Below are 24,965 nucleotides of genomic sequence, written 5' to 3'. Positions count from 1 at the left end.
TCCTCGTTGATTTGCATCCAGGAATTAGGTTAGCCTCGAATGTCCACATGGTTTCTCGCGCGGATCGCTTGCATGCACTCAATGGCATTTAATACGAACCAGGCTATGCGTTAATTGTGTGTTGACCGACTCTCTGTGTTGCATTACATCACATTTCGATATTTTGCGAGGTTATTTAATTTTAGTGTGCCTTTCTCCTAATTTTCAAGCTTGTGTGCCGTGCCACGTCGTCATCTTACTTGCGCAGCAGCAACACGTTGCCGTCCACTCATTGATATGCTAATTTTCTCTGCCCCCTCCCTCTCTCCGTCCCCGCCCCCCCTCTCTATATTTAAGGGACCGTCACAGAAACGACCCCTCTCTCTGTGCCGATATGTGTCCTCTCTCTGTGTGTCCTTGTGATGTCTGTCTGCTTGTATGTCTGTCTATAGTTTTCTAGTTAGATTTTTATTGCTATTTCTTTTATGCCTGATGATGATTGCTTGTGTTGCAATCGAAACGTCGCTATTATTTTAATTTATTATTTTATTTTTAGACGTGACTTAACCGAAAGAACCAAAGAACGAAATCTGACACTCGCAGAGTCAATTTTAAAGATGAAGTAGCAACACCGGGACACACTGAATCGCGACTGTGATATAAAATCGTACATTAGCATAACAATGATTTCTAAGTGTAGTACATATTAGTATAAAAAGGACGTTTTGACACGGCGATTTAACAAAGCACTCTGATCTATTATATCAATAAACTACTATAAAATGTTAGGGGCCGTCCATAAATGACGTCACGCACCTAGGGGGGGGTCAGACATTTGTGACGATGTGTGACGAGGTGGGGGGGTTTGAGAAATGTAACGTCACATCAAAATGCGCAACTTTAAATAAATATAGACAAAACGTTCTACTTAATGAAATAGACGTTTTAATAAATGTTTTATCCTACAACATCAGAGTGCAGCGCTACACTAAATACGCACTACAATGACAATAGTTTAAAGCGATTTGAAGCATGTTTTATTTTTGGGGCGGGGGGGGCAGAGCTTTGTGACGTCATATTTGAGGGGGGGGGGTCTGACTTTTTGTGACGTCGTGTGACAAAGGGAGGGGGGGTCAAAAATCGTCCAAAATCGCGTGACGTCATTTATGGACGGCCCTTAAGAGATGTTAACGACTTCGCCTTGTATGCAGAAACGCGTGGATTCGATCCCGATCCTGACGCTTGGCTATTATTTGGAGTTTGCGTGTCTCTCTCATCATCACCACGGTGGCTAGGAGATGTTAACTACCGCGCCTAGAATGCAGGAAGTTGTGGGTTCGATCCCAACCCTGACGATACCTGCTGCTGTATGTTTGGAGTTTGCGTGGCTCTCTCATCATCACGGTGGCTAGGAGATGTTAACTACCGCGCCTAGAATGCAGGAAGTTGTGGGTTCGATCCCAACCCTGACGCCTGCTGGATATTTGGAGTTTGCGTCTCTCTCTGCCCGTGGTCGCGTGGATTTTGCTCCCGGTCCTCCGGTTTTCCCCTCCACATTTAGAAACGACGTCACGCGTTTAGAGTGTTGGCAGCTCATAAAGATGATAAGCCCCTTCGTGGAGCTATCGTTTGTGGTCAGGGCACTTCTGAATAAGTAATATTTAAAAATGTTTTTTTCAGAAACACGCTTTAATGGCAGAACTCCACGACTCCAGGAAGTGGCCCCGAAGCTTGCCATAACGTAAGGGACCGTGGGCAATTAGACCAAAGCCGAAACATAACATATAAAAAATGTTTAAAAATACTTTTTTTATATATAATATAGTATTGTCATCAGTATTACATAAGTATATCAAGTTTGCAGTCGATACCACATTTGGGAAGTGGGTTAAAATTGAGTTACAAGTTTTGAGGATACGACAACAGATATAGTGAGTTAATAAAAGCGTGTACTAAAAAATGTATACAATTAGCTCAGTGGGGCCTTACGTGGTAACATTTTTAAAAAGTTTAGTTTAGTAATAAATAACCTGGCTCAGTTCAAGGGACGCCACGCGTTTTACATAAACACATTGTCCTGCGGAGGGAGCTGGTAGGAACGTTGGGTTGCTCGGTCAATGGCCAGGGTCAACGGCGGCGTGGTGTATTCCGCAAATATGCCCGACTGTGAGGGCGGGCACAAGCGGGCGTGAGTAGGTTAAACGTTGAGTTTTATAAGGGCACCACGGGGTGACCAGCCCCTCCCCACCCAGCCCCACCCCTCCCATCCCCCACCCAGCCCCACCCTCCCCACCCTCCCCACCCAGCCCCTCCCCACCCTCCCCTCTCCACCCAGCCCCTCCCCACCCTCCCCTCTCCACCCAGCCCCTCCCCACCCTCCCCTGTCCACCCAGCCCGACCCCTCCCATTTTTGGATGCACGACGGACGGACGGACACAATAATCCCCTGTGGGCTGGTGGAACCAGGTGGTTCCTACCAGTAAAATTGCAGCAGTTGCAAGCGGCATAAAAAATATATAAACATCATCAGCCATTTTTTTCGATTTAAAGCTTTCGTGACTGCAGGGATTCATATTCTTGGTTCTTTCGGTAAAGTCACGTAGAAGGGAAATAATAAAATAATAAAAAATAAAACATAATAAAATACAATTCTCACGACGTTTCGGCCACAACGCAAGCAGCCGTCCTCAGGTGAAGAACAGATCAGACGTCTTTCCGACAGACCTGTTCTTCACCTGAGGACGGCTGCTTGCGCTGTGGCCGAAACGTCGTGAGAATTGTATTTTATTATGTTTTATTTTTATTATTTTATTATTTCCCTTCTACGTGACTTTACCGAAAGAACCAAGAAGATGAAACTGATTTAATTGCTCCATCTCCCGTGTTTAACGTCCTCTCCTACATTATTCACATTTTTATATTATACATTAAATATTTAAAATATCTAATATTAAATTATATTAATCAGGCACTCGGGCTCTTGCGCAGGGCAGCCCTAGGGGTCCTGACCGGCGCGGGTAAGGCCGTGTCGCGCGTAGGTCCGTTTCGACGTAAAACGATGTCCCTCTGAGTCCTCCTCGTCGACCGCGTTTCGAGTGCGTCGATCGCGGGCGAAGAGGAGGAAGGGAGGAGTGGTGTTGCTGGTCTCACGTCCTCTCCGTGTCGCCGTGGCCCGCCAACCCCATCGGACCGCAGGCGCGGGGTGAAGCCTGCCGCCTTGCCTGGATTCTTCTACGGGCGCCGGTGCTCGGATTCCCGCGGAAGCCCCGGTACGCGGGCCCCCCCCCACCCCTCTTAACACCACCAACCACCTCCTAAAGGCTCCCGGTTCTCCGGGGTATCTGGATTAAAACTTTAAAATAATAATTGCATAACAAAGGCGTTGATGCTAACGGGGTTAATCGATGGTCATAAAAAAATTCAATAATATCTGCATTAGCTTTGGGCGTGTTAATGTGTGCGCTGCGATTACGTGTCGGCACGCCATTAATAAGCGATTTTAATATCGTTCGATAATGACAATCGTTAAATTAGGTACGTTAATGTTAATTAAGAGGGACGTTCATCCAGCAGTGGATTTATGAAGGCCGTTTATTGTTGATGTGGTGTTTACAGTCAATATGGTGATTGTAAAACAATAGTATTGTACACTATTACCGTATTTAAATTCGCCGTTATTAATATGGCGACTGTCCTATGACAGGCGTATAATAATGACACTGTGGAAACCCACACAAATAATATGGCATGACTGTAATCGCATGATAATAGTGTTGAGTAAATACATTGTGCAGTGGAGCGGTGGCGCAGTGATGGGGGCGTTTTGATATCACAACCAGTTCACACCTCCATCTAGGCCTCTGTAAGGTGAAAAGTTAAAATCAACGAGCCTACCTTTACCCTACCTTTTACCTTACCACAATACAATCACTCTACCCTTACCTTTTACCTTTTAGCAGGTAAGGTAAACGGTAAAATGTAAAAAAGCAACGTGCATTCCTTTACCATATCTTTTACCCTAACCCCATACAAATTACCCGATTACAGGGTAATTACTGGGGTACTACACATGAAAAAGGTTTATAACGGTAAACGCTATAGGTAGATCGCGTTATTCATATAGAATACTCTCGATGATTCCAATTTTACACGCTTTCTTTTAACTCACTCTGTTGTTGTCGTTGTTGTTGTATCCTCAAATCTTGTAACTCAATTTTAACCCACTTCCTAATGTGGTATCGACTGCATGACAATACTATATTACTGTATATCATTACAATATATATATTTTTAACACTTCCTGGAGTTCTGTCATTACTAGTACATTTAATAAAAGCGTGTTTTTAATCAAGTTTTTTCAAATATAACTTATTAAATGGAGGCCACGGACTGCGCCACAGAGCTTTTAGCGGTAAACAAGGTACTGTATTTACCGGGTAATACTTCACGCTACCTTTACCCTACCTGGTAATTCTTCCGAGCTACCTTTACCATACCCTTTACCTTACCCCTTGGCATGTCTACATCTTTACCCTTTACCTTTACCCTTTTACCCGGTAAAAAAATAACCCGTAAAAACAAAGTTTTTCACTATAAATCCTTTATATGCGTGGCATCGGTTTTATTTTATTATTCATTTCTGTTTTTCTTGAGTAAGAGTTTCATTTTTATCACATTGGTATTTTAAATTAAATATGCAAAAAAAATTTCCCTAAAAAGTGGAAAATTTTGGACATTTTTTTTCACGAAAATAAATTGTCACGCACAACGAGTCTGTGTGCAAAATGTCAGCTCGATTGGATCACGGGAAGTGGGTTAAAACACGACCGAAAGATTTGCACGGTCGTAAGCGCGCAAGCAAGTACGCAAGTGAACTTAATATAAAGGATTTAAAAATGGTAAATTACTTTACCTTGCCGAGGCCTACCTCCACCCAATTCCTCTCTTCTTCACCAACCCGCATTGACCATCGAGGTGAAGTATGGTCAACAAACACCCACCACCAACAGTCATGGAGGAGGCATTCATCCAGCAGTGGATTGACAACAAACTGTGTGCAAGGACAAAGTCGAATATTCAATCGCCACTTGTCCGCTCGCATTCACTCGGTGCATTGTTTACGCATGGTGCAACTTGTCATTTACACTCGAGTTATTAATTCGTTTATTTAGTAAATGTTTTACCAGGATAACCCTTGGGGTGGAACATCTCGTTTGCTAGGGCGTCCAGAGTAGAAGTTTATTATTAAATCCTTTATATTAAGTTCGCTTGCTTGCTTAGGACCGTGCAAATCTTTCGGTCGTTTTTAACCCACTTCCCGTGATCCAATCGAGCTGACATTTTCCACACAGACTCGTGCGTGACAATGTTCGTGAAAAATTTTTTCCAAAATGTTACACTTTTTAGGACAAAAATATATTTAATTACCAATTGCTTAATGGTGCCATGCAATCATCTGACCCATAGGTGGCAGCCATCTCAAGCCAGAGGACGAGAGGACTCTAGCCGCCACGCATATAAAGGATTTATAGTGAAAAACTTTGTTTTTACGGGTTATACTTATTACATATCCGAACTTTTTTCACATCAGCCCACATATATATGTTTTCAGATACTGCTCAACACTTATGGTGTATGAATCGGTCTCCGATTGGCACGGTTGGCTACGTACGGTGCGAAAGAAGTTCAACATACATACATAATTGCACCTCCGATTAGGGGCCGTCCATAAATGACGTCACGCGATTTTGGACGATTTTTGCCCCCCCCCACCTAGTCACACGACATCACAAAAAGTCAGACCCCCCCTCAAATATGACGTCACAAAGCTCTGCGCCCCCCCCCAAAATATAAAACATGCTTCAAATCGCTTTAAACTATTGTCATTGTAGTGCGTATTTAATGTGGCGCTGCACTCTGATGTTGTAGGAGAAAACATTTATTAAAAAGTCTATTTAATTATTTAAAGTTGCGCATTTTTATGTGATGTCACATTTCTCACCCCCCCCCCTCGTCACACATCGTTACAAATGTCTGACCCCCCCCCTCCCCTAGGTGCGTGACGTCATTTATGGACGGCCCCTTAGCACGGCTGGCTACGTACGATGCGACAAGTGCAACATACATAAAACGTGTGCCCGTGGATGGCGGTTTGTGCGATGGGGCAATGGGGTGGATGACACGTTTTGCGCCCACGTGTGTGTATCTGTGTGTGTTTCCACGGCAGGATTTCTCTCTGTGGGTGACCAGCGGAGTAGCCACAAGTCACCATGTCGCGTGAGTCTTACCGTTGGCCCCGTGCTCCCACGTGGCTGGGTTCGAGTCCCCGTCTCCTCTGCAGACCTTCACATCCACCGCAGTCGCTAACAGTACTTACCCCGAAAATATCAAAGATAAACAGAGGGGGATTATTATTAATACTATACTTTATACCGTGCGTCTGCTTGTGTATGTGACATCTTATCTAGATTTTTATCGTGCCTTATTCCGAGGCACTTTGCAGAAATATTAAAATTGTACGTAAGATGATAGTGTCTTCTTGGTTCTTTCGGTAAAGTCACGTAGAATGGAAATAATAAAATAATAAAAATAGAACAGCCGTCCTCAGGTGAAGAACAGGTCTGTCTTTCTGACAGACCTGTTCTTCACCTGAGGACTACTGCTTGCGTTGTGGCCGAAACGTGAGAATTATTTTATTACGTTTTATTTTTATTATTTTATTATTTCCATTCCACGTGACTTTACCGAAAGAACCAAGAAGATGAATCCCTGCAGTCACGAAAACTTTAAATCGAAATTTAAGATGATAGTGGTTGAGATAAAGAGTGGGGTTTTAAGAAGTGATGGTGTATATGTGTAGGTGAGTTTATGCGTGTGTGTCTGCGTGTGTGTCTGCGTGTGTGCAGGACGGCCACCTGTGACCGCCTCCCCAGCCCCCGGCACCACCACTCCGGCAGTAAGCCAATCGGCCTGCTCTCCCGTCTGCTTCGTGAACTCTGAACCCACACTGGGCCTCTTTCTCTGGCCTGGAAACCCAAACAGCCCGGGAACGTCTTCGTAATTCATATCCGGCTATCCTTTGGCCATCGACAGTTGTCCTTTTGACCGGGGCCAACAGTCACGGATATTGAGCCGTTGCTTTGAAAAAGAAAATCGAATTGCGTGTTCCGTGAAGATCTGGGCAAGTTTGAGAGTGTGCCGTGAAATGAAAAAGGTTGCGAAGCACTAAATTGCCTGTGGAATGTGATAGGTGTCACAAAACTCAATTACCTGTGTAATAATTTTCCACACTGGGTAATTGTGCACCTCACATGGCCAGCTAATAAGAGGAGTGCCGTGCATGGCGATCGAGTCAGAATTATTTGAGTCTTTTTTTTTAGTCCTTGCGTTCCGTGTTTTGCTCTAAAGTCCTAAACCGGTGCTCGCTAAACAGCCCTTGCCCTGGTTGTGCGTAATGCGAATCACGTTTCAGGTTTATTTTCTTTAACCAGTGTGAGAACTCAAAAGACCAGGATTTGGTCTCTTGCGAGGTTAAACAAATTAATTAGATACGCTGTGTACAAGCACAACCAACAACTAAAAACTAAAACACAACACGTTCGTCAACAACACTGCGTAGTCTTTAAAGAAAAAAATATGTTAAGGTGAATTTTCGAGTAATGGGCCCATCTTCATTTATGTGCTATGAATGTGTTGAGTGTTCTTTTCATTTACAAGAGTGACCTGGGAGCATTAGTCTGCCAGTAGGGAGTAATGCTTGCTACTGTGTAGTCCCAATTGAGTCATCTGCAGTGGTTGTTGTTAACACTCTGCCAGCTCGTGTGTATGTTAGTGTGTGTGTATGTGTGTGTGTGCTGTTGTTAGTGCCACTGCACCATCTGGGCTTAGGCAGTGTAGCGATTAGCTCACTGCGCTACGAACCTGGCGACTCGAGTTCGATTCCTGCTCATGACCAACACCAGTCGCGATTATCTGAACCGGTTCTGAGCCTCCCCTAGGTCGATTCGGCCTCAAATGAGTACCTGGTAAACATCGCCACTAGGGAGACGAAAGCCGTCGGGCGTGGTGTTGGCCACCCACCGCCTCGTGTGCCTTGCCGGCCTTCGTAGGTGCTCGCTAACAGCGCTTGCCCCAACAGCCTGTTGCATTCTCTGCTGGGGACATTGATGTCTGTGTGTGTGTGTTTGGGTGTAGTGTGTATGGGTTTGCTTCATGGGTGTTAAGAAGGATACCGCTGTCTTTGTTGTTGTATATTCACACCCCGTTGGCCCCACCGTATCTACAGCAAACAACCAGCAACCCTGGCTTCGTGGGCTACAACCCGTACAGCCACCTGGCCTACAACAACTACAAGTTGGGTGGACAGCCTGGAGCCAACAGTAGAGCCATGGTGAGTGAGTGAGTGACAGGCCCTGGGGCCAGGCTGAGCCGCATGGTGGCGGAACAAAAACTGTGTTAAATTGCATTTTACAAGTAGGCTTTTTCTTGACCAATTTTACACTTCATATTTCGTTTCTTTAGATAGTGTCAGTGTAATGTACATTTTTGTTATTAAACTACAACCGTCCACCAGTTGTCACGTGAGAAAATATTCCAATTTATTCGGGGGGTTTTTTCTGCAAAACGGACTGTTGAAAATTAAGCGGACATTTGACGATTGTAACCGAGTTTAGTTTCAAAACCATTATGATCACATCGCCGGAGGCCGGCGGGGTTTATATGGCTGCTGTAACCGCTGACGATAAACATTATTGAACCTCACAGAGAACAGCGCGATTGCGGCTAACAGCCCCTGCCTGCCTCCGACCCTCAGGCAAAACAATTGCATTCGCGGAGACCAAGCTTTGAATTGTGGACCATGCCGAGTTGAGTAGTGTAGAACGCGCCCGCGTAACCCGCCCCGCACCGTAGCAGCGACGTCATTAACGCTGCCCGTCGGCCCCATTAATCGCACGTTTCAAATAATGCATGTCGGATTTTTGCCTACGACGTTTGAATCATTCGTCTTTTGTAACCATTGCATTGTGAATGACCTCCCCCCCCCGTGTGTGCGAGCTGTCCTCCCTTGCATGCAAGCTTTCTGCATTAAGATGGCTACTGCCGTGCCTCGTCTCGTTAAACGGTGGACTGGGTCGGTGCGCTACGCTGGGTTTGTTTTTCTCCTCCCACTTTGCGCCACGCCATTTACAACGCAGCGATTTCGTCCGCAACAAAGTTTTAGTTAAAAAAAAAAAGAACTCGACCTTGAATTCAATAGTCAGAGTTGAATCCACGCTTGAAGTCAACCTTGACCCTGAATTCAAGATGAAGGGTCAAGACGTCACGGAGGCCGACGCTGTTGATTCCACCACCACCTCGTGGCCAACGCTTTCTGACCTGCTATATCCTGCAGCTGAAACTGCACCATCTGGGCTTAGGTCTTAGTTCTTTTCTTTCTTTCCGCTTGGTCGCTAGACTCGTGGAGACCACTCCAATTCACGTCTCGGTAAACCGGCTCACCCCCCCCTCATCTTACACACGTGCCCCACCCAGCGCGCTTCTTTTTGACCCTGCATTGTGACACGTGATGGAACCGCAGTGGGGGGAGAGGCAGGGAGGGTGTGGGTGTGGTGGCGAATCATGGTGTACGCCAGCCAGAGGTCGCAAACGAGTTTTGATTCCTTACCCGTACCCGGCTGAGTATCGGGTAGGGTACGGGTACCCGATTGCGACCTCCGGGATGAAGCCATGTTGCAGGCGCGGGTGGGTTGATTCTAGGAACTTGAATTGTGAGAAGAGACAAGACGTTGGGAAATGAGTGACAAACGGTTACTCACCAGTGACTCACGGCCTACTCGTACCCGGCCGCACCAGGGTCGCAAACGAGTACCTGTACCTGTACCCGGCCGGGTACGGGTAGCCAGGTATCGGGTAGGGTACGGGTATCGGGTACCCGATTGCGACCTCTGACACCAGCTGGGGAAGCCGGTTGCCTCCATGGCTCAACCACGAGGGCCGAGTTGAACTCCTGGGCCAGTGTTCCCTCCACGGACCCACTTCTCTCCACAGCGTAATGGGTTCAGTTTCCAGCTCAGCTGCCACCACCCGACTGTTACGGCTGTCGCCTTCTGCGCTTGACCCTGCTTGGCTTTGTCCCCGCCTGCCCGCCCCCCCACCTTCCTCCACACCCTAACTCCTACCCTCCCTCCCATCCACCCCTGCCCGCCCACCACCGCCCATGTACCTGCTGTGGACTGTGGCATACGTCACAGAACGGACAATCGGACAAGCGCGTCTCCTCAACACGTCTGTCCTCTCACTTAAACTAAATAAACATACAATTGATCCACGTTAGCCTCACTGCTGATGAGATGCTGCTGATGACACCGGTCCGGAATTTTTCCTTGCATGAAGCACTCCCAGAAGGCCACGTGGCTGATGATGGGATGTGTAATAAAATACTTTTTAAAATAGTTTTTTTTCTTAATGCAGTGGGACAGATGTGTGCGAAGGAGGAGGCGTGTCGTCTGATTATTCATCATGGAACTTAGATTCTCCACGACGCCGCCGAATGCTTATCTTGTCTTTAGCGCGGGGTGAACGGGGACGTATAATCGGTTGCCTTGCTTTTCGTTTGGGTCTGAAGGCTCTTTCGGTTGCCTCCAAAGAAGAGTTACGCGGTCCGCTTTTGAGCAGCCTCCCCCCCTCCACAGCTTGCAAACCTCCCGCCATCCCCCCACCCTACATTTTCTTTTTGGCTTTGTCGTAACGCATGCCTCATCACCACCACCGCCTGCTGCTCCCATTCCCTCCCACCTCCCCCCTCCCCTCACCGTGTGCGTAGACATCGTACCTGGGTAGGCAGTCTCACGACATAGCCTCCAGGCAGTTTCGTGACACCTGGGCCGCCCCCGCGTACAGCTATGCCTTGCACGGCCTAGTGAGTGACCTCCCTCCCTCCCTCCCATGCACCTCGAATGTACCTCCCTCCATCCCATGCACCTCGAATGTACCTCCCGCCATCCCATGTACGTCACATGTTCTTCCCTCCCTCCCATGCACCTCGAATGTACCTCCCTCCATCCCATGTACATCACATGTTCTTCCCTCCATCCCATGTACCTCGCATGTACCTCCCTACATCCTATGTACATCACATGTTCTTCCCTCCATCCCATGTACCTCGCATGTACCTCCCTACATCCCATGTCCCTCCCTCCCTCGTACCTCAATCCCTCCCTCCCTTGTACCTCCCTCCCATGTCCCTCCCTCCCTCCCCGGGTAAGGTGCTAAGGTACACGATTACCCACAACCCTGGGCGTCACTCCCCTACCGGGGGTGGCTCGCCTCGTTCTGCCCCCCCCCCCGACATTCCCAGCTGACAAGGCGGGGGGCACCGAGTGGCTTGTAGTTATCCGATATGCTTTCGGATTGCCCCGCCCCCCAGCAGCACCCACCACACCCCCCCCCCAACTCCCCCACCCCTTGTTCGGCGTGATGTCCGACGTTTCGCTCCGCGTCCTGGAAGCTTCTTCGGGAAGTGAGTGGAGAGCGCTGTGGCAGCGCGCGGAGCGAAACGTCGGGGCGGCGGGAGCGTGTTGTGTCGAGCGAGCGAGCCAGCGAGTGTTTCTGTCGTGGGCAGTGGTGCGCCGCGTGTGCCTTTAGTGTGCTGTGGAGTGGTGGGTTCTTGCATCGAGTGGTGTGTTTTGCAGGTTGGGTTTGTTGTTAGTGTTGTGTTGTACTCTTTGAGGTCTGTGGTTTTGCATAGGAGTGCTGTGTCGCTTGCAGTGGATTGTCGTAGTGCGGCGTGGTGTATGGTGCAGTCTGTTGTGGTGCAGTGTGTTGTGATGTGGTGCAGTGTAATTTTGATTTAAAGCTTTCGTGACTGCAGGGATTCATATTGTTGGTTCTTTCGGTAAAGTCACGTAGAAGGGAAATAATAAAAATAAAAATAATAAAAAATATCACGACGTTTTGATTGCAACACAAGCAATTATCATCAGGTGTGAAAACTACAGCAAGACTTTTTGTTTTTTTTACAGCTAAAACATTTTCTTGCTGTAGTTTTCACACCTGATGATGTTGCAATCAAAACGTCGTGAGAATTTTTATTATGTTTTATTTTTATTATTTTATTATTTCCCTTCTACGTGACGTTACCGAAAGAACCAAGAATATGTGGTGCAGTGGCTTTGTTGGAGTGGCTTGTCGTAGTGTGGCGTCGTGTGGCGTGTTGCTGTGCGCTGAGTTGCGTGTATCGCGGTGTTTTGTATCTGTCTTGGCGCCGTGCAGTGAGGCGTGTCAGTGCGGCGTGGCAAGCCGTTCCACTAGCAGGCTGGCGTGGCGAACCGTTACCGTGTGCCATGCTTTGCTTCGCTCGCAGACAAACCCTGGGATCACGGTGCCAAAGCCGCCCAAGCCTCCAGACAAGCCCCTCATGCCGTACATGCGCTACAGCCGGAAGGTACGAGAAACACGCGCGTCATACAAAACTAAACAAGACAAAGATCCCCTAGACAGCCTTAATATTATTTTGGGGCAAATGTTGTTAGCGAGCACTTGTGAAGGCCGGCACGGCACACGAGGGGGTGGGTGGCCAGCACCACGCCCGACCGCCTTTGTCTCCCCAGTGGCGATGTTTACACATCGCAGCAGGTACTCATGAGGCTGAGTCGACCTAGGGGAGGCCCTTGCCCGGTTCAGATAATCGTCCCTGGTATTGGCTGTGAGCGGGAATTGAACTCGGGTTACCAGGTTCGTAGCGCAGCGCGCTAACTGCTACACAACCGCTCCCCCCATATAGCCATAACAGACTTTTGGGGCAAGTGCTGTTAGCGAGCACCGATCAAGGCCAACACGACACACGAGGGGGTGGGTGGCCAGCACCACGCCCGACCGCCTTTGTCTCCCCAGTGGCGATATTTACACACCGCACCAGGTACTCATGAGGCTGAGTCGACCTAGGGGAGGTCCAGAACCGGTTCGGATAATCGTCACTGGGTGTTGGCCGTGAGCGGGAATCGAACCCGGGGCTGCCGGGTTCATAGCGCAGCGCGCTAACTGCTACACCACCGCTCCCCACACACGCACACACGCACACACGCACAGCTAAACAAACGCGAGTGGCCGAATCAAATTATGCCACGACCCGACGCCAATAGAAATCTGTCGCATACCTTGAACTGTGTGCGTCTGAGCATCGATTATTTGCAATTTCACGTAAATTATTTGAAAGTGATAGGTGCATGATACCACTGATCCCCCTATAAAGGACACGAACGGTCCTCGCAACTGTCCACTAACATTATTTGGGAACAATTCAGATCCAGCGTCGCATTCAAATTGAACGTCGACAGCGCGCGGCTAGGGCACACGTTCTCGAACGCGACGAGGACGTGAGGAATAAGTTGAACTCCGCTTTGGTTAAGAGAAGCGAGCCGGCCGTGGGGGGGGGGGGGGTGGGGGGCTCTAGCCAACCCCCCTCCCCCAACACACCGAGCATCAACTCCTCGCACGAGAGAGTGATGGATCGTGGGGGGGGGGGGAGCGGGCGGGCAGGGGGGGCGGACGGGCATGTGGGGGGGGGGGGGGGGTTAGTGGCTGGGACGTGCGGCTCGTGTTGCCAATGAGGGTGGCGTTGATTGGTCGACTGCTGTGTGCGCGTGTAGCCAACCGGAGGGAAGAAGAAGGCAGGGCGCGCCACGGTGCAGGTGGGAAGCCCTCGTTCAGATGCACTCGGGCGAAAGAGACCCTCGCGTGTGGAGTGACCTTGAGAGCAAAGCGCGAGAGCCTGCGACGAGACTGAGAGAGAGCGCGAGAGAGAGCAGCGAGCGCTGTCCGAGCCCAACGGCCTCCGCGGAGACGTTGGGCTTAGAACTTGGGGTTGGATTCTCAGGCAGCCTTTAGAGCAGTCAAGTTTCCTTTTTGGTGGCGGTGTTGATGACGATGTCGACGTTGTTGGTGGTGATCGTGGTGGTGGTGTTAGTGGTGGTGGCGGCACTGGTGGTGATCGTGGTGGCGGTGACGGCACTGGTGGTGGTGGCGGTGGTCGTCGTGGTGGTGGTGGTGGCGGCGGTGGTGATGGCGAGATGCGTGTACGGGGCGCGCGGGCGTGTCTCTTGCCAGGTCTGGGACCAGGTGAAGGCGTCGAACCCGGACCTCAAGCTGTGGGAGATCGGCAAGATCATCGGTGGCATGTGGAGGGACTTGAGCGACGAGGAGAAGCAGGAGTACATCAACGACTACGAGGCGGAGAAGGTGAAGGGGTGGGGGGGAGCGGCCGTTGCTGCAGGGAGGCGGAAGCAGAGGTCGCAAACGGGTTTTGATTCATTACTTGTACCCATACCCGGCCGCACCAGGGTCGCAAACGGGTACACGTACCCGTACCCTACCCGTACCCGGCCGTACCCGTACCCTACCCGTACCCAGCCGGGTAGGGTACGGGTATCGGGTACCCGATTGCGACCTCTGGGATGAAGCTATGTTGTAGGCGCGGGTGGGTTGATTCTAGGAACTTGAATTGTGAGAAGAGACAAGACGTTGGGAAATGAGTGACAAACGGTGACTCACCAGTGACTCACGGCCTACCCGTACCCGGCCGCACCAGGGTCGCAAACGGGTGCCCGTACCCGGCCGGGTACGGGTAGCCGGGTATCGGGTAGAGTACGGGTATCGGGTACCCGGTTGCCACCTCTGCCGACGAACGAGCAATCGCTGCGTTGGGTGAATAAGGGGCTGCCCAGAGACCGAGTGAGGCTTCGGCGCGTCCTTGTTGCGCAGCCGCCGCCGCCGCTCGGGGAGCGTACGAGAGCGGCCGCGGGCGACAATTTGCGTCGTGCGACTTTTCGAGCTGTCGGATTTCGCGACCCGTCGCCCGCGATGGGTTTGCCGTGAGAGGCGGCCGAGCCGCTGCCGAGAGTTGAGCGAGCTGAACGAGTGCCGCCGCCGCCGCCGTCTTGCCGCACGCAGATCGAGTACAGCGAGGCGATGAAGACGTACCTCAACTCGCCCACCTACCTGGCCTACGTGAACGCCAAGAGCCGCGCCGAGGCGGCGCTCGAGGAAGAGAGCCGCCAGCGCCAGCGCAACGACAAGCTCGAGTCCTACATGAGCATCCAGCCCGCAGAGGACCCCGAGGGTGCGCGGGCGCGGTGATGAGGGGAGGCGGGGGGCGCGTGGGGGGGGGGGGGGTGCGCACACGATCACGCAAGCGCGCGCACACACGCGGCTGCTTGCGTGATCGTGTGCGCGCGCGCCCGCGCCCCCACTCAATCGCGATGTGTACGCAAATTTCGATTTAAAGCTTTCGTGACTGCAGGGATTCATCTTCTTGGTTCTTTCGGTAAAGCCACGTAGAAGAGAAATAATAAAATAATACAAATCAAACATAATAAAATCATTCTCACGACGTTTCGGCCACAACGCAAGCAGCCGTCCTCAGGTGAAGAACACAGACCGTCCTCAGGTGAAGAACACAGACCTGTTCTTCACCTGAGGACGGCTGCTTGCGTTGTGGCCGAAACGTCGTGAGAATTATTTTATTATGTTTTAATTTTTTATTATTTCCCTTCTACGTGACTTTACCGAAAGAACCAAGAAGATGTGTACGCAGTCGCACGAAGTCTTTTCCCTCGGTCGCCGGACTCGTGGAGACCATTCCGGTGCCCGGCAATCGGCCTTGCCTGCATCCTGCACGCACGCGCGTCCCACCGGTCACCGTCTCGTGAAAACGATCCGATAGAAACGTACGTTGGGCGATTTGATGATCCGTGATCTGATTAACCGAAGGCGTTTTATCTTATTATTATTATTCTCCCACCCCCCACCGCTTCACCCCTACCCCGACTCGTCAGACTTTGACGACGGCTTCTCGGTGAAGCACGTGTCGGCCGGGCGATTCCTGCGCAACCACCGTCTCATTAACGAGATCTTTAACGAGTCGGTGGTGCCCGACGTGCGCTCCGTGGTGACCACCAACCGCATGCAGGTGCTGAAGCGGCAGGTGCACTCGCTGATGGTCCACCAGGTACGGCAACGGCGGCAACGGCGTCGGCTGCACACCACGCGGCACGGTGCTCACTGCCACACAGCGCGGCGCGATTAGGGATCGGTGCAGTCGGTGGTGAATCTACGTTGGGGGAGGGGCGGTGGCTGTGGGAGGGGGTCAATCCCCCCCACCCCCCCAACTCCCCCCATACCGCCCCCTTGAGACCCTAAAATTGGTATTCTATTGATACCATAAAATACATTTAGGGCCCGAATTATAAAAGAGAGACATTTCATGATTGCTCTTCCCCCCCCCCGCCCTGGAAAGTGTCTAGATCTGCATTATACCCTATATTACTGAAATCTGTTCATAGGATGATCAGTAATATAGGGTACAGCAATATCGGATTATTACTATAATGGATAAGTATACGTAGGAAAGTGAAAAAAATCCGTAATGTGCAGTGGACACCGAGGGGCTATCTGCTCATGGATCGTGATGATGGTGTTGAAATTTGCACGTGACAAGCCACTTCGTTGGGATATCACTTGTGGCCAGGTTTCGCTGCTGAAAAAGAAATAGCTCAGTGGGCCTTACCTGCTAAATTACATTTTTTAAAAATAGCTTTAGTATTGCAGTACCGGCGCTTTCACCGTGGGCTGCATATCGTAGACGGCGTCGACGGAGAGTTCGGGGCCAGTACGCGCCGCTCGGTGAGATGGCACAGAGCGGATCGCTGCCGACTGTCGTAGACGATCCTGTGTCATGATAGATAAGCAGGCGGTGGCACGGCCATGTCATCTCCCTCGCCTGGTACGCAGGAGGTCATGGGTTCGATCGCGGGTTCTCTCCCTCTCCCCCGTTGGTGGTCGCGTGGATTGTTCTCGGCGTTCCTCCACGTTGAGAAACAAACGTGCGTTTTAAGATTCTTTGCCCTCTTCTGTAAGTGGAAAAGTAACCGTTGCCCACTCGGTGTGGCGTGCGCCGTGGTTTCCGCGTCGCAGCAAAAGCTGGAGGCGGAGCTGCTGCAGATTGAGGAGCGGCACCAGGGCAAGAAGCGCAAATTCCTCGACTCGACCGAGCGCTTCAACTCGGAGCTCAAGAGGGTGAGGCCCGGGGTCACACCGTGGGCTTGCATGGGGCCTAGGGGTTGTTAGACCAACCACACGATTTTTTTTGTGAACCCGTTTGCTGTTACTCGCCCGTCTTCTGGCCACGTCCGAGCCAGGCTGGTTTCGGGAAGCGTAATCTTACGTGATCTGCGTGACCCACCAACCCCTGCTACGGAAGCGCTGGGTGACACCAGTCAGCTTTTACAAGAGATTAGCTGCTCCGAGATTCTCTTCTCCTCCAGCGAAGGCATCGGCAGAAATTCCCACTTTGCTATGGCGGAGGCTAGTCAGCGTGGTACAGGAGTGGACGACTGGTACCACCAGCGTCAAGATCAGCCTCTGTGGAGGACACTCGTGAAGGATGCTGTTACTGGGCAGTTGAAGGCAGTCGCTCTCCAGCTACAGCGAAGGGCGGAGGAGCGACGCTCACACCAACGAGCGCAGCGCCGGGCGGCTAAAAGTCCGCAAATTGGCACAGTGCGGAGCACAGGCGGTGCATCCGCCAGTGATGTCGCTCAGTCAACCCACGGCACCTGGGTCTGTTTTGTGACAACCTCCTGCGTTGTGAGCCTTCGACACTTCCCGTGGTCTCACACTGCGCCTAGCCTGGCGCAAGCGCCATGGTGACGTCACCACTGCATAGTGGCGAACGGCGGTTGCTGTTGTCGTCGTCGTCGCCGGTGATGTGTGCGTTGCAGCTGCGAGGCCAGAAGATTGAGGTTGACCTGCAGAAGGTGGCGGCCGACGTGGCCGCCACCGCCGAGGAGACGGCGCAGAAGCGGCGCGAGGAGGAGCGCGACAAACCCACGGCGCCACCGGCACCCGCACAGGTGCCGCACGCGGTGACGTACACCGCGGCACGCGTGGCGACACGCGCGGTGACACACACCGCATGGCGAGACACACGGCCACACGCAGCACCCAGCGACACGCACCGCGGTCGGCTACGCACGGTGCAAAAGAAGTTCCACACACGTCCACAGCCTGTCGTGAGACACACGGCACACGGCACGACACACGGCACGACACACGGCACGACACACGCCACGACACGCCACGACACACGCCACGACACACACTTTACCACGGTGACTGGGGAGTGGCCGGGTGTGGTTTTGGCGGCACTCCCCCACTCTTGCGCCGTGCCAGCATTCATAGTTGCTGCTCCGCTAACAGCATTCGCCCCAGCAGCCTGTGCGGGCTACATTGGGGACCGTCGTTTTTATCATTTGTTTACGTGCATACCTGTGTGTATGTGTGTGCGTGTGTGTGTGTGTCGTGGTGACGTCACCGCCACTTAGTGGCGAATGGCGGTTGTTGTTGTGTGTGTGTGGGGAGCGGTAGTGTAGTGGTTAGCGCGCTGCGCTACGAATCCGGCAAGTGACAATTATCTGAACCGGTCATGGGCCTCCCCTAGGTCGACTCAGACTCAAATGAGTACCTGGTGCGGTGCGAAAAAACATCGCCACTGGGGAGACAAAGGTGGCCGAGCGTGGTGCTGGCCACCCACCCCCCTCGTGTGCCGTGATGGCCTTCATAGGTGCTCGCTAACAGCACTTGCACTAATAGTCTGTTAAGGCTATACGGGGGATCTTTGTTTTTTTGTGTCTGTGTAAAAACGACTTGGCACACTTCGTCTTGAGATGGTTTCTTTATTCAGTAGACACGTTCACTCGAGCAGGCGGAGACCGCCACTGCAATAGCCCAAGTATCCCGCGCATCTCCCTGATATACGGACCGAGGCCACGCCCCTCTTCCCGAACCTTCTCGTTGGTTCTAGACACTGGCTCCACCAGCAGACTCCACCGTCCTCTTCCGTCACCTGGCCACGCTCCCTTCCCGATCATTCCCGTGGCCACCAGTCCATTCGCACTGTGGGCTGACTCCCCTGTCATTACCTCCCGTGGCCACCAGTCCATTCGCACTGTGGGCTGACTCCCCTGTCACTACCTCCCGTAGCCACCAGTCCATTCGCACTGTGGGCTGACTCCCCTGTCATTACCTCCCGTGGCCACCAGTCCATTCGCACTGTGGGCTGACTCCCCTGTCATTACCTCCCGTGGCCACCAGTCCATTCGCACTGTGGGCTGACTCCCCTGTCATTACCTCCCGTGGCCACCAGTCCATTCGCACTGTGGGCTGACTCCCCTGTCATTACCTCCCGTGGCCACCAGTCCATTCGCACTGTGGGCTGACTCCCCTGTCATTACCTCCCGTGGCCACCAGTCCATTCGCACTGTGGGCTGACTCCCCTGTCATTACCTCCCGTGGCCACCAGTCCATTCGCACTGTGGGCTGACTCCCCTGTCATTACCTCCCGTGGCCACTCGCACCGCAGGTTGACTCTACTGTCATTAGATCTGTATGTGTCTGTGTGTCATCTTCTTGGTTCTTTCGGTAAAGTCACGTAGAAGGGAAGTAATAAAATAATAAAAATAAAACATAATAAAATAATTCTCACGACGTTTCGGCCACAACGCAAGCAGCCGTCCTCAGGTGAAGACCAGGTCTGTCGGGGAGACAGCGTCTGAATGTGTGTGTTTGTACGTGCCTGTGTGTGTGTGTTTGTACGTGTCTGTGTGTGTGTGTGTTTGTACGTGTCTGTGTGTGTGTGTGTGTGGTCTCCCCACCACCGTGTGCTGTAGTCGGCCCCCATGGAGGTGACCGAGGGGGAGAAGAGCTCCGACTCGGAGCGGCAGGATGAGCCCAGCCCCGGCACGACCGCATCGGCACACACGGAGCCCACAGCTCCGCACGGTGAGACTCCCTCCCTAGACGTGCCAGGGATATCCACACACACAGCGTGGTGAGAGAGACACATCCACAAACGCAGCGTTGTGAGGGAGAGAGACTGGGCCTGTTCGATGTTCTCAGTAATCGATTTCTCTCCTGTTTACCCGCTCAGTAACTCGACTGAATGGATAACGTGACAATAGTTCGAGTAGAAAATGTCTCACCTCCGTCCCCACCTGGTGTGCTGCTGGACGGGAGGTAGTGGTGAGGTCAAAGGTGTCCGCCGTGGTTCCGGCCACACCACCCACCCCCCACTGGGGAGACAAAGGCGGCCGGGCTTGGTGCTAACCACCCTCCCCCTCGTGCGCCGTGCCGGCCTTCATAGGTGCTCGCTAACAGCACTTGCCCCAAAAGTCTGTTTAAGGCTACACGGGGGATCTTTGCCTTCTGTGTGTGCAGCCTCGGACGCGTCGGCCACCGACGAGGGCTCCTTGCCGGCCAGCGGCCCCGACGGCGACGGCGTCGTCGGCGGCGTCGTCGTCATCAAAAAACCGGAGCCGCAGAAGCCGGACGAGAGCAACAGCAGCAGCAACAACAACGCGGACGACGAGGAGGAGGACGAGGAGGAGGAAGACGAGGAAGACGACGAAGATGAGGACGACGACCAGGACGAAGCGGAGGAGGAGGAGGAAGCGGCGGCGGCGGCGGCAGAACCGGCAGCTGCGGCAAAGGACAAGGGGGAGACGCCGCCACCGGCCGGGACGCGCGGACGCGGCGATGGGAACCGCGGCCGCGCCGCCAGCACCGGCGGTAGTGGTGGTGGAGGTGGCGGTGGTGGTGGCGGCGGTGGTGGTGGTGGAGGTGGTGGTGGTGGCGGTGGTGGTGGTGGTGGAGGCGGTGGTGGTGGTGGAGGCGGTGGTGGTCTGGCCGAGCGGGCGGCGGAGGAGCTGGCGATCGGGAAGCCGGGGAAGCACGGCAGGGAGCCGTGTGGGGGGCACGTGGGCAGCAGCAGGGCCGGGGCAGCGGGGGGTAGGGGCAGCGGGCGGGAGAAGCAAGTAGGAGGGGGGCAGAGGGAGGGGGGGTCGCCCGGCAGCTCGGAGAGCCTGCCCCCCACTGCGAGTGGAGGTCATCAGCGTGCAGAGAAGCAGGAGTGAGCGCGCGTGTATGTGTGTGTACGTGTGGGCGTCTGTGGTTGCATGTGTGTGTATTCCGTGTGTGAGTGTGTATACGTCTGTGTGTGTGCGTGTAGGTGCTCGCGATCAGTACCTGCCCCCTGCAATCCGTTGAAGGCTGTATGGGGGATCTTTATCTTTGTGTGCACGTGTAATGTGTGCGTGTGTACGTATGTAAATGGGTCATTGTGTGCGCAGATGTGGTGTGTGCGTGAGCGTCAGCGCAGTGTACAGTGCGCTGCTGTACGAACCCGGCCACGGCTACCATCAGTGGTAAGTGGTGTATTAAAACTTGTCCTGAGCCTCCGCTAGGTTAGCTCGGCCTTGAATGACAGTACCATGTGTGTGTGTGTGTAAGATAGTATATGTGTGCATGTATGTACGTGTGAGAATGCATGTGTAAGAGAATTTATGCGTATTTGTACGTGAGATAGAGTGTATGAAGGGGGAGTAACTTTGTGTGTAGGTCAAGTTTGGTGTGATGGGGTAGCTGAGGGGAGTAGCCCGTTCGTCCCACCAGAACACACGTGGTGTGATGGGGTAGCTGAGTGGAGTAGTAAACTCGTCCCACCAGAACACACGTGGTGTGATGGGGTAGCTGAGTGGAGTAGTAAACTCGTCCCACTAGAACACACGTGGTGTGATGGGGCAGCTGAGTGGAGTAGTAAACTCGTCCCACCAGAACACACGTGGTGTGATGGGGCAGCTGAGTGGAGTAGTAAACTCGTCCCACTAGAACACACGTGGTGTGATGGGGTAGCTGAGTGGAGTAGTAAACTCGTCCCACCAGAACACACGTGGTGTGATGGGGTAGCTGAGTGTAGTAGTAAACTCGTCCCACCAGAACACACGTGGTGTGATGGGGTAGCTGAGTGGAGTAGTAAACTCGTCCCACCACAACACGCGTGGTGTGCTGGGGTAGCTGAGTGGAGTAGTAAACTCGTCCCACCAGAACACACGTGGTGTGATGGGGTAGCTGAGTGGAGTAGTAAACTCGTCCCACCAGAACACACGTGGTGTGATGGGGTAGCTGAGTGGAGTAGTAAACTCGTCCCACCAGAACACGCGTGGTGTGATGGGGTAGCTGAGTGGAGTAGTAAACTCGTCCCACCAGAACACACGTGGTGTGATGGGGTAGCTGAGTGTAGTAGTAAACTCGTTCCACAGAACACACGTGGTGTGATGGGGTAGCTGAGTGTAGTAGTAAACTCGTCCCACCAGAACACACGTGGTGTGATGGGGTAGCTGAGTGGAGTAGTAAACTCGTCCCACCAGAACATACGTGGTGTGATGGGGTAGCTGAGTGTAGTAGTAAACTCGTCCCACCAGAACACACGTGGTGTGGTGGGGTAGCTGAGTGGAGTAGTCAACTCGTCCCACCAGAACACCACGTGGTGTGCTGGGGTAGCTGAGTGGAGGAGCCCGCTCGTCCCACCAGAACACACGTGGTGTGATGGGGTGGCTGAGTGGAGTAGAACACGCGGGTTAAACGTGAGAACCGCGTTGGTTTTCCATTTATTTTCGTCGCTTGAAAGGAGAGATCTCCACGTTTCGGCCGACTTGATTTCACCGGCGTGGAACTTTCCGCGAGCCGCGTTTATAACCCAAGCGCGGTTTTTTCTCCAGGAGCTGGGGTTGCCGACGTTGTTTGAGGATTTCTTCTCTAGAGCTTTCGCCACGTCGGGGCGTCTTCAAGAGTTGAAAATAGTAAATCTCTCCCGGAGCCCGCACTTGCATGTCCAACTTAGAACACAAACTTGTGGTGTTCTACAAGAAACTGTCTTAAATTGGCCCAAAACAAGGCGACGGGGCTGTAACGGTGACGGTAAAAACACCTCTGGCCGAACATGTTCATTGGCCACGATCTCATCGCTCAGTGCACACTGTCACGATATGGGCCTGGCCCTGTATATCTGGGGCTTGAACGGTTGCCCTCTTTCCAGTCGAGAAAGAGACCACGTTGTTAGAGAGGTGTACAGGTAAAGTAAAAAAACACATCTTCTTGGTTCTTTCGGTAAAGTCACGTAGAATGGAAATAATAAGACTCTGTCTTCTAGACGCTGTCTCCCCGACAGACCTGGTCTTCACCTGAGGACGGCTGCTTGCGTTGTGGCCGAAACGTCGTGAGAATTATTTTATTATGTTTTATTTTTATTATTTTATTATTTCCATTCTACGTGACTTTACCGAAAGAACCAAGAAGATGAATCCCTGCAGTCACGAAAGCTTTAAATAAAAAAAAACACACTTGACTGACTTTCCACTTGATGGAATTTCCGAGGCAGTTCTGCAGTATCGCCTTCAGCGAGCCGTCTGCCCACCACGGGGTGAAGCATCTTCCGCCATCGTCTCGTTGACACGCTTCGTGGTGGCGCGATCGGGAGTTTACCCACGTCCTGCTGATGAAACTCGGAAGGTCGAAACCCGGAGGTATCATCTTCTTGGTTCTTTCGGTAAAGTCACGTAGAAGGAAAATAATAAAATAATAAAATAAAACATAATAAAATAATTCTCACGACGTTTCGGCCACAACGCAAGCAGCCGTCTTCAGGTGGAGAACAGGTCTGTCGAGAGGTGGAGAACAGGTCTGTCGAGAAGGCAGACTCTGCCTTCTCGACAGACCTGTTCTCCACCTGAAGACGGCTGCTTGCGTTGTGGCCGAAACGTCGTGAGAATTATTTTATGTTTTATTTGTATTATTTTCCTTCTACGTGACTTTACCGAAAGAACCAAAAAGAAGAATCCTTGCAGTCACGAAAGCTTTAAATCGAAACCCGGAGGTGTCGTTTTTGCCTGGCTTGAACAATGCATCGGTAACACTTTGGTCAAGAAGGGCACGTGGTGTGCCGGGGTGCGGACATATTTTTCACGGTTCACGGACCCGGCTCAAATCAAAGCCCTGGCCCTTGACACGTCTGAGCATGTTTGATGTTGTGTATCAGCCTGTACGCACGTGTTGATTTCCCCAACTTCGGTATTGACCGCGATAGAGAATGTGTTTCGCTGCTTAGTTAAGATTGCTGGCGTTGGACAGGGTACAGGGTGTGTAGTGGGTGACGTGGTGGAAATAACCCTTACTGTACTATGGTCAATATTGTCAATGTTATTGCTAGGTTTAAAGGAATGTTGTTGGGCCCCCCCCTCCCCCCGTCACGGTATGTCCGTCGTTCCAGGCAAGCTTTGTTCATCGAGCCTCCTGTGTTGCCGCCAGAGGCAATTGGAACCAATTGAGCCGAGGTTCCGTTGAAAACGGTAAAACGCTCTGGACTCGTCGGTGTGCAGGGCCCCCCCTCCTCTGCCCCCCCTCCTGCCCCCCCCCCCTTCTGCCCCCCCCTCCCCAAGCGGTCGTGCGATGGCTGTGAACCGCGCCTGCGCTGTCGCTTTTAAATCGAAACGCAACCCAGGAAACATCAACTTTCGTCTCTTTATTTCCGTCGTAGTCGCGCACACACATCCCTGGCTCTGTGATGTTCCCAGGCCATCGGGCACAAGCTCAGAGCTACGTGAATATGAGAGAGAGAGGGAGAGAGAAAAAAAACGCATTTTAACTTCTTTTAACGCACGCTGCCGTGGCAAGAAGGGTCCCAAGCAACACGAACAAGATAACCCAAAGTCCCACTCCTTCCCCGGCTCCATGAAAGACATCTGAGCTTGAGTGTAAATTATAATAAACCTAGCAAGCCAATTCACTTTTTAAATGTCCATTAATTTGACAACTCTACCTTGTCTGCATCTCGTCTCTGCCCTCAACACACGTTTGTCTATTTGTCTCTTATCTCGGTCCATCTCTTTCTTCTGTCATCCCACTAGGTTTTTAAATGTTGATAGAGGGGGGGACTCGCAACATCAACTGCCCAGGACACCCCACCTGTGTACAAGAGCAGAGTTATTTGTTTTTTGGGTTGCGTCTGCCTGTTACAATCTCGTGTATCTGGAGTTTTGTTTTGCCTTGAGTATCTCTTTATTATCATTATAGTAATCTTGATTATGATTGTGGCATGGCCC

At 52.0% G+C, this 24,965-nt stretch overlaps 1 protein-coding gene across 1 annotated transcript; it reads left to right on the top strand.

Moving 5' to 3' along the window:
- The first annotated feature begins 2,970 nt into the window (after positions 1-2,970).
- Positions 2,971-20,942, top strand: LOC144736656 (uncharacterized). Its single transcript, XM_078619228.1, has 14 exons — positions 2,971-3,248; positions 6,206-6,255; positions 6,885-6,934; positions 8,264-8,368; positions 10,802-10,897; positions 12,341-12,421; positions 13,626-13,667; positions 14,083-14,214; positions 14,926-15,094; positions 15,810-15,982; positions 16,948-17,049; positions 17,754-17,885; positions 19,701-19,812; positions 20,248-20,942. Exons 2-14 carry the CDS (start codon positions 6,249-6,251, stop codon positions 20,940-20,942), a joined length of 1,896 nt encoding a protein of 631 aa, XP_078475354.1. The 5' UTR covers positions 2,971-3,248; positions 6,206-6,248.
- Positions 20,943-24,965: the final 4,023 nt, after the last annotated feature.

The sequence above is a fragment of the Lampetra planeri genome, chromosome 62, assembly GCF_965212315.1.
Source record: "Lampetra planeri chromosome 62, kcLamPlan1.2.h2, whole genome shotgun sequence".
NCBI lineage: Eukaryota > Metazoa > Chordata > Hyperoartia > Petromyzontiformes > Petromyzontidae > Lampetra > Lampetra planeri.
This window is presented reverse-complemented; position numbering and strand designations above follow the sequence as displayed.